This window comes from Cervus elaphus, chromosome 8 (assembly GCF_910594005.1).
Source record: "Cervus elaphus chromosome 8, mCerEla1.1, whole genome shotgun sequence".
Classification (NCBI taxonomy): domain Eukaryota; kingdom Metazoa; phylum Chordata; class Mammalia; order Artiodactyla; family Cervidae; genus Cervus; species Cervus elaphus.
Window position 1 is genome coordinate 35,978,186 of NC_057822.1, and position 18,137 is coordinate 35,996,322.

General features: G+C 35.6%; 1 protein-coding gene across 1 annotated transcript in view; it reads right to left on the reverse strand.

Moving 5' to 3' along the window:
* Positions 1-18,137, reverse strand: part of CPS1 (carbamoyl-phosphate synthase 1) — a 140,022-nt gene that overhangs the window by 61,990 nt on the left and 59,895 nt on the right. Inside the window, exons 19-21 of the mRNA XM_043910158.1 lie at positions 17,845-18,043; positions 14,864-15,040; positions 10,985-11,103 (exon numbers count right to left, since the gene is read on the reverse strand). Coding sequence (XP_043766093.1) covers positions 10,985-11,103; positions 14,864-15,040; positions 17,845-18,043 — 495 coding nt within the window. The remainder of the gene's footprint in view (positions 1-10,984; positions 11,104-14,863; positions 15,041-17,844; positions 18,044-18,137) is intronic.

The following is an 18,137-nucleotide window of genomic DNA, read 5'->3' on the forward strand; positions in this document are numbered from 1 at the left end:
ATTATAGAATTGACACAATAATTTAGAATGGTGAACTCCATCCTTCAATCACACAAATCAGCAAAAGCTCTTAAGAAAAATGTCCTAATAAAAGTAAAGTAAGACCTATGGCCTTTGAAATTTACCATAATGGAATTTACAGTTTAATTGGAGGATGTTAATAGCAGGAAAGAGTGGCTGACTTTGTTTCAGGGGGCTCCAAAATCACTGCAGATGGTGATTGCAGCCATGAAATTAAAAGACGCTTACTCCTTGGAAGGAAAGTTGTGACCAACCTAGACAGCATATTGAAAAGCAGAGTCATTATGTTGTCAACAAAGGTCCATTTAGTCAAAGCTATGGTTTTTCCAGTGGTCATGTATGGATGTGAGAGTTGGACTATAAAGAAAGCTAAGCACTGAAGACTTGATGCTTTTGAACTGTGGTGTTGGAAAAGACTCTTGAGAGTGTCTTGGACTGCAAGGAGATCCAACCAGTCTATCCTAAAGGAGATCAGTCCTGGGTGTTCATTGGAAGGACTGATGCTGAAGCTGAAACTCCAATACTTTGGCCACCTGATGCGAAGAGCTGACTCATTTGAAAAGACCCTGATGCTGGGAAAGATTGAGGGCAGGAAAAGAAGGAGACAACAGAGGATGAGCTGGTTGGATGGCATCACCGACTCAATGGACATGAGTTTGGGTGGACTCCCGGAGTTGCTGATGGACAGGGAGGCCTGGTGTGCTGTGGTTCATGGGGTCTCAAAGAGTTGGACACGACTGAGAGACTGAACTGAACTGAACTGAACTGAATAGAAGGCAAGTTGTAATTACAGAACAATGAGTGAAACTGTATGTCTCCAACTATCATATTTATTGAGCAAAAAAGTAGATAATATTCACCTTACTTTCTCTTCACAGCCTTAATTTCCTCGTAGTAAGATTCTCATTTTTACAAAATACAACAGAAATATAACAAAATAAGAGCAAACACGATTTGTCACTTCCAAAGTAGAATTTATCCATTTACCTACTTCCTCTTTCTCATTGCACGTTTGGTCTTTATACTCTAGCTCCTACTCCTACCTCCCCATCATCAATATTGGTAGACTTGCTCAATTCTCTCCCTTTCTGCTCTCCCTAAACCACACCATACTGTTAAAAGCATCTTTTCCTATACTCTTTATTCATAATCCTCTTTTCTTTTGGTTCCTATGACATAGGTATATATTGAAGAAAAGATACTGTCCTTGGATTCCAAAAGTCCTGAACTCAAATCCTGGATTCAATATGCACTTCCCCTGAAATCTTGAAGAATTTACTTAAATATTGTGAGTCATAATTTTGTTTATTTATTATGGGATAGGGATGCATACATATGAACTCTTAAACTGTGACTGGGAAAACGTACACAAAGGTCTTAGAGCTTTGGTTTTTAACCTGCATTCTACTTCCCTATGGAGAAGGGCATGGCAACCCACTCTAATATTTTTGCCCAGAGAATCTCATGGACAGAGGATCCTAGTGGGCTACAGTCCATGGGGTCACAAAGAATTGAACATGACTGAAATGACTTAGCACACATGCACATACTTTCCTGGCTTTGCATTTCTGCCTCTTGTTGGTCCATTAAAAGCATCCTGTCTTATGTATACCTAAATATGTACAAATCTTCAAATCCAAATTTGAAGATTACAGAAATTTTCAAAAATAGGTTACAAACCCACTGAAGGAAACTAACAATATCATTTGGTCTAATAACATCTCCCAATAAAGAGAAATGTCATCAAGCATCCTATCATGCTCAGATCACAGATATAGACATGGGGAAAATCTGTTAAATCCTAACTATTAGTAGATAACATAAATATATACATACAAAGTATGAGTATATGTTATTTTAAATTAACTTAAGGGTTTTGGAACTATCAAACATATGCAGAAAATAAATAATATTTATTTTATGAGTGATGTGGACATCACTAAGAAAATATTTTAAATGAAACATGAATCTTGCCCATGTAAGATTCAAGTTCTCTCACATGCTTTCAAAATGCATAATTATTTGTCAAAACAGTGAAAACATTGTTTAATAAATTCAATGAGGTTTCTCAGGACATTAAATGTTTGATGTAAAATTTTATTCAAGATATAACTGATACAATACATTACTAATTGAAATTAATAGAGGTCTATCAAATCTGTGACATTGCATAAAATATCCTATCTTAACACATGGCCAACACTTTGGCCACTTGATGCGAAGAACTGACTCATTTGAAAAGACCCTGATGCTGGGAAAGATTGAAGGCTGGAGGAGAAGGGGACGACAGGGGATGAGATGGTTTGATGGCGTCACTGACTCAATGGACATGAGTTTGAGTAAACTCTGGGTGTTGGTGATGGACAGGGAGGCCTGGCGTGCTGCACTCCATGGGGTCACAAAGAGTCGGGCATGATTGAGTGACTGAACTGAACTGAACTGAACACATGGAACATAAAAACAAATTTAAAAGGAAAAGTATTTTTTGCATTAGTTCACAGGTATGGAAATTCCCATAGTAGTGTTCCTATTTTACAGAGAAAAAAATAACCTTTCTATATAAGGTCCAATATTTAGTATTCTTTGTTAGATAAATGGTTTAGGGTGTTGAAGATTAAAATCATTGGCTAGTAATATATAGTAACTAGTAAAATTATTTTGCTTTGGAGTCAATTAGTTTATTCATAATATATATTCATCTTAGAAGCATTGTTAATAGTGAAATAAAACAATATATATTTTTAAAACTAGAGTGAAACTGAGACTTAGATATATTGTATGAGTTGATAATGAAGTCAGAAGACACAAACTATTTTCTGCAAATCAGATCAAAGTGAGCAACCATCTCTATTCTCATTCTACATTCAAAATAATACAGAGCCACATACCTAGTGTGTATATACATATATGCATGTATGCATGTACATATATACACACATATACATATATGTATGTGTATTCATATATGTACTATATATGTATTCATATATGTATATGTATTCACATATATTCATATGTATATATGAATTTCCACAAACTGTAGTGGAGAAAACAATAAATGATATCACAAGCAAACTAATAGTGCATGCATGCTAAGTTATGTGTGATTCTTTGTGGCCCCTATGGACTGTAGCCTGCCAGGTCTCTGAGTCCATGGGATTTCCCAGGCAAGAATACTGGAGTGGATTGCCATTTCCTTCTCCAGGGGATCTTCCCAACGCAAAGATCAAACCTGCATCTCCTGCATTGACAGTGGATTCTTTACCACTGAGCCACCAGGGAAGCCCCATAAATCATAATAGAGGATCATAAAAATATAACATGTGTTATATGTTATACATAATGAACTATATATTTCCTTCTCTAAATCATTTCTATATTTAATACACTTTAAATATATTTGCCTATAGCTATTTTTTATACCAGAAAGTAAAAATTATCTTTAGAAAGTACTGACCCTTCTCTGTCTTATGTTTAAGTTTTTTTAAAAAATTTTATTAGAGTATAGTTGCTTTGCAATGTTGTTTTCGTTTCTTGCTGCATAGCAAAGTGATTCAGTTATACATACACATGTATCCACTCTTTTTTAGATTTCCTCCCTATTTAGGTCACCACAGATCACTGAGTAGAATTCCCTGAGCTAAACAATAGGTCCTCATTAGTTACCTATTTTGTACATAGTAGTTGTGCCTAAGTTTTAATAACTTTTAGGTAACACTTCTCCCTCAAAAACTTCAATTAAATACAAGCACAAAATGTTCTTGTCTGGTTTTGCCATGCCTCCTGAGCAAGTTACATAAAAAGTCAATAGAAACTAACACATGTAGAAGAGGACATTCAAAGGGAGTGTTCCAGCTAAGGTGATACTTGAATTATTACATCTGCCAGAAGTTTGTGCCTGCAGGGAAATGGCCAACTTTACTGAGCTCAATTTAGCACTTGAATGCCCAAGTGGAACTCACCAGGCTTGCCCTAGATTGTTTTCCTAAGCTACAGGCACACCTATGACTTTTCAGCACCCATCAATGGATGTAGTTTATCACACTGAACACTGAGATGCTCAGATGAAAATTAGTGTCCTTCAAAAACACACTTTCCTCTTTTTTACTACATTGAGTGCAGCAATAAGTGGGCAGTAAAGAGGGAAGAGATATTCATATTATCAGAATTAACAATTAACCAACACATGAACAAACACATGAATCGTGGACAAAAATAGTGGACAAAATCTAAACAATCTGCACATTAATTCATAATAAATTAAGCTTGTATCAACAATTAATAAAGTAAATCAACTATATTCCAATAAACATTAAAAAATAATTATTTTAGAAATAAATCCAAATCTTAGCCTCATATATGGTACAAACTGTATCACAATGGTCATGCCCTCTACTTTTGAACATCTAATATGGATGAAAACAGTCCTTTTAAACAGTCAAGCATTATGTTACTAACATAAATAGCAGCATTGTGAGGAGGGAAAAAAACAGCAAAATGGACCATACTGGGAAAACTGCCCAATTTGAATGAAATGCAAAAGAACAGTCATCAAAAATGGTGGAAACTTTCCATTTGGCGACTTAACAAGGTACAGCAAAAGTGGTGGCTAGCTGCCTTCTTTAAGCTAATAACTGAAAGAAGGACTCAAAACTTAATTCAATCTAGTTTTAGCCAGTAAAAGAGAAAAATTATACAATTGAGAAGGGTATAATAAAATTTCTTGAGCTAGACATGTCAGAAATACCAAAAGAACCAAAATTAAAATAAGGAAATAAAAAAATTAAAAAGAATTATAAGCAGATGTTCAAAGCTGGTAATTAGCACATTCACATTTTTTTCTTGTTTGTTCACACTGGGATTTTAATCATGAGAGACAACCATGATTATCTTTCAATCTAAAATTGTTAGTTCAACCTGGAATTATAAATAAAAAGGTTTGGAGTACAGTGTCTTGAAATAGTTCTTGCTCACAAAGAAGCTTTGCTATAGTTAACCTTCTTCCTTATTTATAGTGAAAGTGATGTTTTGTACCTGTGCTTATCTATTAATTATTAATATTGTTGAAACATTTATCAAATGTATTAGTTCTATGATGATGCTAGATCTATGATATGGGATTATCATCCCTTTATCAAATACTGTTACTATATTGGAAGTATCTCCTACATGTAGTCTGGTTTCCTTCAGATGTTATATAATCTACCTTTCTACATGTTCACAAACCTAAATATATATATATGTGTGTGTGTTTCCAACCTAATATTAATCACTAAATTCACTGACTATATATCAGGTACTGTTCTAATTACATTTAATCCTTACCACAACATAAGAAGGTCAGTAATCATCCCAATTTTATAAATATTAAGCTGAGGCTCTTGATATCCCATGCTAATAAATGACAGAATTGAACACCAGAGCCTAGAATATTTGATATTAAACCCCTAATGTATACATAAATGTGTCAATGTATATACACAAACTTACACACATATTATTGGGTTGGTCAAAGTTTGTTTGTTAAGTGAATATGTTGTTCAATAAGGTTCTTGGTGAAAATGAAAACTGTTTTTAATTTTTACTTAAAACCATAGGAAATTTTTGGCCAACCCACTATCTTACACTTGGAATGGGTTTGAATCAAAATTCAAGTTTCTATATTAATAGAGTCCTAAATTCATTATTTTGTTACTTTAGAGAACCAGCTATATCAAGAGAATCTAATGATAAAGACTTTTGACGTATTTATCTGTTTGACTTACAGTACTGGTACTTCTGTCCTCCAATCCAGTTTTATTTGCATAACTAAAACTGAATCTGTCTATGAACCAATGGAGGAGAGAATTTCAGGTGAGATTTTTGTAATCTTTAATAGATCAAAATAAACGTATTTTTCTTCTAGTGAAAATGCTATAATCCGCCTGGAATGTGGGAGACCTGGGTTCAATCCCTGGGTTGCGAAGATACCCTGTAGAAGGGAACGGCTACCCACTCCAGTATTCTGGCCTGGAGAATTCCATGAACTGCATAGTCCATGTGGTTGCAGAGTTGGACAGGACTGAGTGACTTTCACTTTCACATTATATGTGAAAGAGTCAGTGTTGGTAAGATGAGTGAGTTTGAGAAAAACAGATGTACTAAAGCCTGTATAGCTTGGTAGTGAAGGTCTTTGAAGAAAGGTTTTGTAAATGCTGCAATTACACAGAAAATTCTGACGGGCTTAGTTTTTCTGAAACTTCTTGCAAAGTGATCCGGTAATGTGAAGTTAATAGATCAAACATATATATCCCAGTACATAAGTGTAATATGCATTGGAATCCTTCATGACATAACTCATCACATTAACAAAAACTCTTCAAAACCTAAAGAAATCCACTCTGAAATATGTCATTATCATCCTATGTCGATTCATGCCACTACACTGGCTTATAAATTTGGGGAATGCCTAAGACAGTCAACTTTCCCAGCACACCCTTGGGCAACAATAAACAATTTAAAAAGAGAAAGTCAGTGAACTGAAGTATAGAAGAGAATTTTTCTTCTTCTTTTTTTTTTTTTTTTTTTTTGCTGAAGCTGTCTGAATAATGATTAACACCAAAGTTGGAAAGAATGGCTATTTGCTCTGGAAGTTTCCAGAGGGTTGCCACTGCTATGCTCATACACTGAAGACAGCAGACTGAGTTCTGATGAAAGCAAGTACTCAGACCTGGGATACTGAGTTCATTATTCTAACTCCTAACTCGGCTCATCACCTTGAATAAGACTAGTATTTCATGCTTTGTTCTCAGCATGATACATGTTAACCTCCACCCTTTAAGAAAATAAGAAAACTGTCATTTCTACTTTGTCATAGGCACATAAAACATATCAGTTATTTCCATAGTGCTAACCTTGTTGAAATCACTGTTTTTTGTTTTGTTTTGTTTTCCTCTAATCTGTGGACATCCACATATATACCTAATACATGGGTATATCCATTTGGAATTAAAATTCTGAGCTTCATTTCAGGTGACTATATGTAAATACAAGTAATAGACTGCCGTCAATCTAAGTGCTAGCCCCATCTTCTCCTAGTGAATGTGTTTATTGCATTTAGAAAAATTTTAGCATGATTGGGAATATTTGTTCATTAGTATAATGGAGTATTATTGATCTTTTGATAAGAATGGCATTTGTATCACTAGCTATCATTGCTTCCTTATAAAAATACATCTGGTATTAAAATAAGTGACAATGCCTCATAAAGAAAATTAAGAAATTATATTATAAAATATATAGAGAAATGCAAATTACGACTCTGAAAATGAGCATATGTCTAAAATCACAAAATACTCTTCAGTATAACAAGCAACATTTTCATTTTCAGGGGGCATAGAGAAAACTTTCCTGGACACTCATCTTGTGCAAGGGATCCTTTGTGTTTATATTATTTAAGCTCCAAAACAAAACTATAAAACAGACATTAGCAGGAAGAGGTTGGAGAATTGAGGGAAGTAACATGCCCGTGATTCCACAGTGGGTAAGACTGCACCCATCTGACTGGTTCTATAGAATATATTCCTTCCAATACACAAGTCAGGAACCAGCTGAAATTTAACAAATGCCTATAACCCTACACTTTATCCTCTCTTCAAGTTTCTCCTTTTCTCCTAATTAAGATTCCCATTACCTCACTCTGTATAATGGGCTCCAGTTTCATCCATCTCATGAGAACTGATTCAAATGTATTCTTTTTAATGGCTGAGTAATATTCTATTGAGTATATATGCCAGAAAGATAAACACCAATACAGCATACTAACGCATATATACGGAATTTAGAAAGATGGTAACGATAACCCTATATGCAAGACAGAAAAGGAGACACAAATGTATAGAAGAGACTTTTGGACTCTATGGGAGAAGGCGAGGGTGGGATGATCTGAGAGAACAGCACTGAAACATGTATATTATCAAGTGTGAAACAGATCGCCAGTCCAGGTTGGATGCATGAGACAAGTGCTCAGGGCTGGCGCACTGGGATGACCCAGAGGGATGGGATGGGGAGGGAGGTGGGAGGGGGGTTCAGGATGGGGAACACATGCAAATCCATGGCTGATTCATGTCAATGTATGGCAAAACCACTACAATATTGTAAAGTAATTAGCCTCCAACTAATAAAAATAAATGAAAAAAAAATATTCCCATTACCTATTTTCCCAGGAACTTAGAAGAAAGTTGCTGGGGGACCTGGGCACACAGGTACCAGGGATATGATCAGATAAGAGAATTTGGGAGTTGGCCCAAATCAGACCAAATAAATAGCTACTTCCTGGGCCTACATCTAACATCAGCCTTTCCAACATGGAAGCAGTTGAGATTTTGAAACAAAATAAACCACAGATAAAAATGAACCAGCTGACCTTGACTTTCCTCCAAACTGGCAATATGTAATTGAGACACATAATACCAACCGTTACTAGAGAACTATCACTATTGGAGTAGTATCTGCCTCGATGACCAAGCTTCCCTGGATATTTAGAGGCTAAAAAAAAAAAAACAAAAACTAGAAGATGTCATAATCCAGGGTAATCATGAAGGTAATCAAAATAGGGGGAAAAAAGTTAAAAAAAAAAAAAGCTCCAAGTCCTACACTCACCCTCCATCAGCTACAATATCCTTCCAACTTCAAATCTCAATGTACCACAGAATGATTGAAACAGGTAGCTTCAGTAGCCGTGTATTCTTATTTTATTTATCCAACTTCTCTAAAAAACAGTCATTATTGAACTGCTATGTGTCCATCTAAGATACTTTAAAAAATAAACAATGAAGTGTCCATCACATAATAATAAGTTCAGGTTTTAAGTTTACCAACACCATGGATCCTCTGTTGAGGTCTTGAAACAAGAGATAATTGTTAAGTACTATGTTTTAGATTCTTTTAAATTATTAAGTTTTACATAAAAAATTTTACTGTAGATCATTATGAACAATAGAAAAATCTCTATTTACAATTATATTTATACAAGAAAATGGAGACTTTATTTTAAAATGTCAAATTAACAGCAAAAATTACAACAGGATGTTGAAATCAGAACAATGTTGTAGGTGATCTACAACAGTGAGTGGTTCTAATAAGCCTCCAAGCAGCTTTTTCACTATCAATATACACTTATTTCTGCTTAGTTAGAATTTCAACCTGCCTTCTGGTTGTAACAAAAACTATTCAATTAAAACACTGAATTTGTCCAAAAATCATAATGTATATCAAGCGGAAATTTAAATCACAATAACATCTGCTGTTTTTCACCCCAGGTCCCTTCCACTGCTGCAATTGGCATACTGTAAGTTTCTAGCACCCTCATGTGGTTTAATTGGAATGGTTTCATAGGCATTTGAAATCAGTTGTCTGAAACTGAAAACAGTGGAACAGACTATAATTCAACACAGAAGTTCTGCTGGCATCGTAAACAAGAAAGCAAACCTCAAGTCAGCAAAATACTAAGACGAATGTACAGGCTCAATTCTTAACTTCAATCTACTGTTCATTTTATGTGATCACTACAAAGGATGACTTATAAGCAACTATCACTAGTTTCATTTTTGACAGATTGGAATCCCCCATTTTCAAAACTAAGCATTTGTTGTGGGTAATTGTTGAATAGATGAAAAAGAACCTCATATTGCTCAGAAAAAAAGGGGGGGGGGCAAATTTTCTTATTGCCCAGATTGTGTATTTTGAGGTAAACCCAGTAACCCAATTATATGTTGCAGTTTCTAAATAGTTGAAAAAACCAGGCTTTGAGAGCTTCCTCTGTCTTCAACATTTTAAGCGATTAATTCTTTTACGTTGCCTAAAATCATGTGAGAATAATTTCTGCAAACAAAAATCTTCCTTCTCTAAACATACGCCTAGTAGTAGGTGAGATTTATTTTTCCAATAATAGTGTATTTCAAAGCCTTCTTAAAGGAGACAAGCTAAAGAGAATTATACTGTCTTTCTTAAATTGGTAATACATGCTCCTATTATCACAGATCCAAGTTTAAAATCTATTGTGACTCATATGTCTGGGTAGCCTCAACAAACATTCTCAAGAAATAGAAAAATGTAGATTTTAAAGCATTGACACTAGCAGAATATTCTGAACATGAAATAAAAATTTTCAAATAATTGGTCATGAAGGAGATAAAAATGCAAATTACTGAGAGGTAAAAGTCTATTAACAAAAATTTGAGTGTGGCTTATTTGTTTGATGAACTGGATGTCCTAAGATTAAAAATATCAGTAGAATGCAAGAGGAATATGCTTGCTCACTCAAGACACAGAAATGAGTAGGTTGACATTAAAAGAGAAAAATAGATTTCAGCATTTGGGAAAAGTATAGAAAGCAGAAATAGTTTCATTATTGATTAATAAAATTTAAATCTAGGTCATGTTTGAAGGGTTTCCCAGGCAGCGTTAGTGGTAAAAAGAACCCACCTGCCAATGCAGGAGACTTAAGAGATGCGGGTTTGATCCCTGGATCTGGAAGATCCCCTGGAGGAGGGCATGGCAACCCACACCAGTATTCTTGCCTGGAGAATCCCATGGACAGAGGAGCCTGGCGGGCTAGTCCATAGGGTGGCAAAGAATCGGACATGACTGAAGCAACTTAGGACACACGAAGGTCATATTTGGTAATTATATAGCACAACAGTTCATAAATGTACATAGATTTTCATAAATTCAAAAGACCTAATAAAAACATCACTATGTTTCATGGCAAGAGAAATGGTAGAAAAGAAATAAAATTATTAATAGATGCCTTTCAAAAGGTAAACATCTAAAAACTGCCATTTCTTCTGACTATGGCTATATCTTTCCAACATTGGCACTATTTATTTTACTGAAGCAGAATTTTGGCCAAACATGTAAGGGGAAAAGGAAGACAAAATTGCAGAGAAGATACCTGGAGTGAATCAGAGCACTAGGGCCTTACCTGTTGAGTCCTTTCAGTGTCTTTTCCATGTTTAAAATGTCACGCATCTTATACAGAAACCATTTGTCAATGGATGTGAGCTTCATAATCTCGTCAAGTGACATGTTGTCTTCCAAGGCCTGCCAAAAGGAGAAGAGATGCTTTCTTTGGCAAACATCTCGTAAATGTCTTATTTGGTTGAAAACATGGCAGGCATTCCCCTCCATGTTACTCAGAGAGCCTGAGGCTACAGGCTGAGAATGAAACTGATATCATATTATTGACATTTCTTCCAATAAACCTACAGATACTGCCAACTGTATCTACAAATGGCATACAGAGGAGGTGCCCTGAGTTAATCAGAGCAGTGTATGCTCAGAAAAATCCCCCTAACAGGCTCTGCTTCCTTGCTTTTTATATGACTGTGTTACCAATTATGTTCTAAATCTGCTACATCTTTTTGGCATTAAGGAGAATCTCTTGAAACTACAGTTGTGCCAAACTGGTAAGAAAATGTAGAATCAATATAAAGATCATTTAACTTGTATTTTGGGTAATTACCCTTTTGCATATTTAACAAATTTTTATCACTTCATTCCATAGTCACACAAACCAGTCATTGAGAATTTATGAATCATATCTGGCTTGGTGTTATTTCTCTCAAACATTTCCTCACAGAGACACTTCAAACAAAAAAAAAATTATTTTGAATCAGTTACTATGACTTTGTGCTAAGATAGGCATTTTACAATATCCTAATATATTCCAAAACAATGTAGTAATAACTTCTGATAGGCAGCTCAGCTTTTTACTCAAGCTTACTTTAGCAATTTCTCAAAAGTAAAATTACAACTATGGGTCATTAAGCTGAGTACAAAAGATAGCTGAAAGAAGAGATTAACTCTCAAAGCCAAAACCTTCACTTTCAAAAGATGTCTACACATTCCTTACAATGTTTAGATACACATTCATACTCAATGAAAAATGATAATCACATAATACTTCAAGACACATATTTTAGAATGGCACACTATATTTTTAAATCCCATTAAGAAATATATGTAACTAATAACTGCTGTTATATCTCAACTCAGAGAGCTTAATTTGTTAATAAATTTTACTCATTTCTAGTATCAGAGAAACCATGATCATACATGTTGAGAGACAATATAACTAATAATTCTATAGATTAAAATAAAATGACCTCTAATGTGAATACTCAAAGACATGTTTGTTTCATAAACCTATTTCTGTTTTTTGTTTGTTTGTTTAATTCTCCCTCTAACTACAGCCAGGTTCCCAAAGACTTAATTCTGCCTTATTTGCCAAGTGATTAAAGGGACAATTAGCTACTTGGCCATCAACACTGTGAGGGGGTAGAACCTTAAGGTAGTGACACTTTTGACAGACCAAAGGACATTGTCATACAGTTGCACACAGTAATTATCCTGCGGCTGATGGACGACCTAGAATCTGTAGTCATTTTACTGTGAGAAAGGACACCTAGAATCACGTCCACAGTTTCAAACAGATCGTGCCTGTCTTTCAAGCACTGCAGCTTTGCTGTTGCAGGGGCTGTAATGAAGTTCATAATGACCCCAAACACACTTGAGGTTACTCTAATGTTCGCCAAATCTAAAATAATGCCCTGTATGCTCCCCAAATCAAAAGAGGTGATGATCCAATCATCCTGAAATAAGACTGCTGCAAAAATCAGACCTCAGAGCAAGTTGCCCTTTCTAAGAATCATGAAAGCGAGTGAAGATTTACTCACTCCCCTCATTCTGTTTCCCCTTCAGCCCTCCACACTCCTAACACTCTTTGTCAAAATCACCAAGTTCCTGGTTGCTGTGGAAATGAACAGTAATGATGACCTCTAACAAACAGAAATCAGTTCCTTCTCCCGGCACTCTGGCAGGCAATAATTTATACCTCAGACTCTGCACTTCATGCTCATACTCTGTACAAGAAAGAATCTCTACGCATTTTTCCTGAATTCTCATCCTTTATAAGTCTGTTAGAAAAGAATGAGAGATTTTCTTGAGTTTTACAGCCTCACTAGGAACTTGGAAATACTCCCCTTTTTCATCCACCTCAAAATGGCAGCAGGATGACGACTAGACTCAAGGAGGGGGGATTTATTTACTGCTCTTTGTCTGGAAACAAAAATTATACGTACACATACATACACATGCACATATACATACATGTATAAATGTGACAAGCTGCTTTTTAAACAGAAGTCTGAAATAAGAACAATAAAGAAATGGCTTTCTAAAACAACTTCTCATCACTAGTATCATTCCTACCATCATGGAAAAACGTTGACCCCCTATTACTTTGAGATTCAACACTGAAAAATGTCAATCAAAAAATACTAGTATCTCTCAGACTACTTCAGAATTTCAATGGAAATGAAATATTCTGCATTTAGAAACCACAAAGGTGAGGCAGATATACATTAAATGTAATGAAGGAAACAACCCTCCCCTCTCTCTATATATGAGCATAAAAGTTACAGAGTTTGAAATCACTAACTGCATTTTTCTGTCACCGCAAAAACAAGTTAGGGGTTCCCAGGTGGCACTAGTGGGGTGAAGAACCCACCTGTCAATGCAGGAGAAACAAGAGACATGGGTTCGAAGATTCCCAGGAAGATTCCCTGGAGGAGGGCATGGCAACCTACCCCAGTATTCTTGCCTGGAGAATCCCATGGACAGAGGAGCCTGGTGGTCTACAGCCCATTGGGTCACAAAGAGTCAGACATGACTGAAGTGACTTAGCACACACACATTCACAAAGACAGTTACAGAGACAGATTCCCATGACAAATTTCATATTCTCATCAACTCATTCCACATGTACATAAACACACATAAAATGGTCAGTGGGGCTTTGCAGCTTCAGTGTGGTTTGATACTGTTGGAGGATTAATACCTAAGCTTCCTTAAATGTCAAAAAGCAATTCAGGGATTTCTGACCAGACAGATCTCAGCTGCCAAAATCACCTTTTGTAAAATCAAATGAACTGAAACCTCAAAACTCTAAGCATAGTAAACATGAAAGGAGATTAAGATGGCATTTAATTTACATTAATGGGAACTAGTGAGTGGAAGTGAGAAATGTGGGGCTTTTTTGTTCTCTAAGAACAATAAAATAATTACATAGAAAAGCCTATAATCATGGTAGTTCTTTAGAGTTTGTTGTTTAAACACAGAAGAACCACCAAATAAATAAAGTTTATTCTGGAGTCTTAGGTAGCACATACTAAATGATACCATTTTATGCATCTTTCTTTTTAAAATATAATTTTACCCGTTTTTCAATGAGCAAGTAATGAGAGTGATGGGAAATCAAAAGTCAATCTTATCAAATATTTAAGAGTATTGATAACATCTGTACTAAAAGGGAAGAACGTTTCATCTATGTGATCTATCCTTTAAAACTGCAATGTTGGAACCTCCCTGGCAGCCCAGTGGTTAAGAGTTCACTTTCCAATGCAGGGGGTACAGGTTAGATCCCTGATCAGGGGACTAGGATCCCACATTCCTCGTGGCCAAAAAAAAAAAAAAAACCGAAAACATGAAACAGAAGCAATATTGTAACACATTCACAAAGACTTAGAAATAATCCACATTAAAAAAAATCTTTAAAAAATAATGCAATGTTCTCCTTAAGTCCAGGCTTAAAGTGAAATAAAAATTTTCATTAATTATGGAATGATCTGATGAAGTCCATAAAAGTAAATCTCCAGTTTAATACTATTAAAAAGAATTAAAAACTTTCCAAAAATCCCTAAATTCAAGACCACTTTGTGATTCAGTTTTATGTTTAAGTCCAGACTGACTATATTATGAAAAGAAAATAAAAGGTAGCTCAGGGCCCCTTGTCACACACTACCTTGGCAATGGCATAGATGCGGATGCTAGATGGTTCAGCCAGCTCTCTTCTGAGATCGATGTTGGACGGCCACTCTTTGTTCATTGGGAGACGGGAAGTGAAACCATCTATAGAAGGATGGCACATCCGTAATGCCTTCTGAAAACTCTCCTCAAAGGTGCGACCAATAGCCATGACCTGTAACACAGGTTTAAGACTCATATTTTTTAAAATAGCTTAAATATTTTAAATTTGTAACAAAGCTAGAAACTAAATATTTTTCAGAAAAGACTTAGGAACAAGATATATAAAGGAAGGATGCTACTAAAATTTATTTTTCTTCCTTGCCTTTTTAAAAATTATTTATTTTTAATTAGAGGATAATTGCTTTACAGTGTTGTGTTGGTTTCTGCCATACATCAACATGAATCAGCCATAGGTCATCCTTGCCTTTTTACCACGGTTTTGATGTAATGAGTCTTTAACATCATTAGGTCATTCTTTTACCACTTAGAGAATTTAGCTTGATTTGATGAGACTGATGAAGAAATCATCTGTACTTGCTCTGAACCATAGCATCAAAAAAAAGAATCTGTGGCCAGAACATTAAGACCCTTCCTTAAAAGGATCTTGCTTTCATGCAGATGTCCTTTAGATAAAAAGTAAATGAAGAGAAAAGACATATATTATCACAAAAACAGAACTATTTCTAGATGGGAATCAGTCAGTATCTGAGACAGGTTGGCTTTCTTTACAGCTAAGCATTCATATTAATACAACCTTGAGAATCATAACAAATACTGACCGATTCAGATTCTGAATATAGATGGAGACTAAATTCCCCATGACAAATTCAACATGTCTTCCCACAATCTTTGTAGCTGATTGTACACTAATCAATTAGGAAAACCACATGCTGACTTAGTTTGGACAAGCTACAAGTGAGAACTAAACTTAAATTAACCTTAAAGTCTACCCAGTTATTTTCAGCGGATAAACACTGTCTTTGATTCTTTCCATGGAATAATAGATTGCTATGCATTTTTGGTCTACAATTTAAAATAATAACAGGCATAACGCTGCTGTCAGTAAACTTCCATGAGGCCTCAAATAGACCGGAATTCTCATTAGTGTCAATTTAGTAAATCTTCATGTCAGTTGTGTGACAAGCTACATATTCAAAGATCACTAAAGTCAAACAGATAACCTTTTCACACTGCTCCAAATCTAATTAGAAATCAAGGAAGAGTCTCAAGAAAAGGATAAAGAAAATGTTAGTCCAATTCAGATATGCAATTTGTGAAGCATAGTGGTATTTGAAGAGTTAGACAATGTATTCATAGATTTGCTAGCCTAAGAATAGGAAAGAGTAGCATAAATAAGGTATTTTATAGTATTACCAAATTAAGAAAATATTTTCAGGGTACTTTATAAAATTTTTAGTATCACCAACTAGTTCTATAAGTAACTCATCATGAATTTTTATTATTTTTGAGTGCATGACAGTATATGGAGAACATTTGATAAAAGAGAAGCAAATATAATAATAAAAGAATATATAACAGTGTTTGTTCAAAATTTGTGCTTTTCAATACTTTACATCATTAAAATTCATATCCATTAAGTGAAGAGTGCACCATTTTTCAATGGAATAACTATTGAGGCTTTCCCTGACCCTATCCAATGCATTTGCATAACACCTGCCTATAAATACTGTGTTCTAACTTTTACCACAGTTTGATTCATATTATTGTTAGGTCTGTTAACATATTCAGAATTTACAAGCTGGAGATGATGTGTCACCATTATCTACATCTCACTCACTATTTCTATCATTTCAGTGTTTTTATGTAGTAGTTCAGTTCAGTAGCTCAGTTGTGTTCAACTGTTTGTGACCCCATGACTGCAGCACACCAGGCTTCCCTGTCCATCATCAACTCCTGGAGCTTGCTCAAACTCATGTCCATAAAGTCAGTGATGCCATCCAACCATCTCATCCTCTGACTTCCCCTTCTCCCCCTGCCTTCAGTCTTTCCCAACATCAAGGTCTTTTCCAATGAGTCAGTTCTTCACATAGGTGCCCAAAGTATTGGAGCTTCAGCTTCATCATCTGTCCTTCCAATGAATATTCAGGGCTGGTTTCCTTTATAATTGATTGGTTTGATCTCTTTGCAGTCCAAGGGACAAACTCAAGAAATGTTTACTAATGTGAGTTGAAATGATCATGGCATCCAGTCCCATCACTTCATGGCAAATAGACAGAGAAACAATGGAAACAGTGAGAGACTTTATTTTCTTGGGCTCCAAAATCACTGCAGATGGTGACTGCAGCCAGGAAATTAAGACAATTGCTGCTTGGAAGAAAAGCTATGACCAATCTAGACAGCATATTAAAAAGCAAAGACATTACTTTGCCAACAAAGGTCCTTATAGTCAAAACTATGGTTTTCCAGTAGCCATGTATGGATGTGAGAGTTGGACCATAAATAAAGCTGAATGCCAAAGAATTGATGTTTTTGAACTATGAGGCTGGTAAAGACTCTTGAGAGTCCCTTGGATAACAAAGAGATCAAACCAGTTAATCCTAAAGGAAATCAACACTGAATATTCATTGGAAAGACTGATGCTGAAGCTGAAGCTCCAATACTTTGGCCACCTGATGCAAAGAACTGACTCATTAGAAAAGACTCTGATTCTGGGAAAGACTAAGGGCAGGAAGAGAAGGGAGCAACAGAGGATGAGATGGTTGGATGGCATCACCGACTTGATGGACATGAGTTTGAGCAAGCTCCGGGAGTTGGTGATGGACAGGGAAGCCTGGTGTGCTGCAGTCCATGGGGTCGCAAAGAGTCGGACACTACTAAGCAACTGAGTTGAACTGAACTGAAGTATCTTCCAGTCAAGAACCCAGTAACCAAGGAAACATTAAGACTTTCAATGACATTAGCAGTTTGACAAAATAACTGAGAAGAGTGAACTAGAGGAATTAACTAGGGACTCACCTCTCCTACACTTTTCATAGAACTACCAATTCGGCTAGAAGTTCCATGAAAACGATCAAGATCCCAGCGGGGAATCTTAGTAACCATGTAATCCAGGCTAGGTTCAAAGCAGGCTGATGTCTTCCCTGATACAACGTTCTTGATTTCTGGAAGTGGAATTCCCAGGGCAATCTTTGCAGCAATGAATGCCAATGGGTAGCTATAAAGGAGGAGACAATTTTTTCTTTCAGCAATAAGCATCAACAACAGCACAAAATATAAATTGGCTTCTTAGAAATTTTTGTATTATTTCA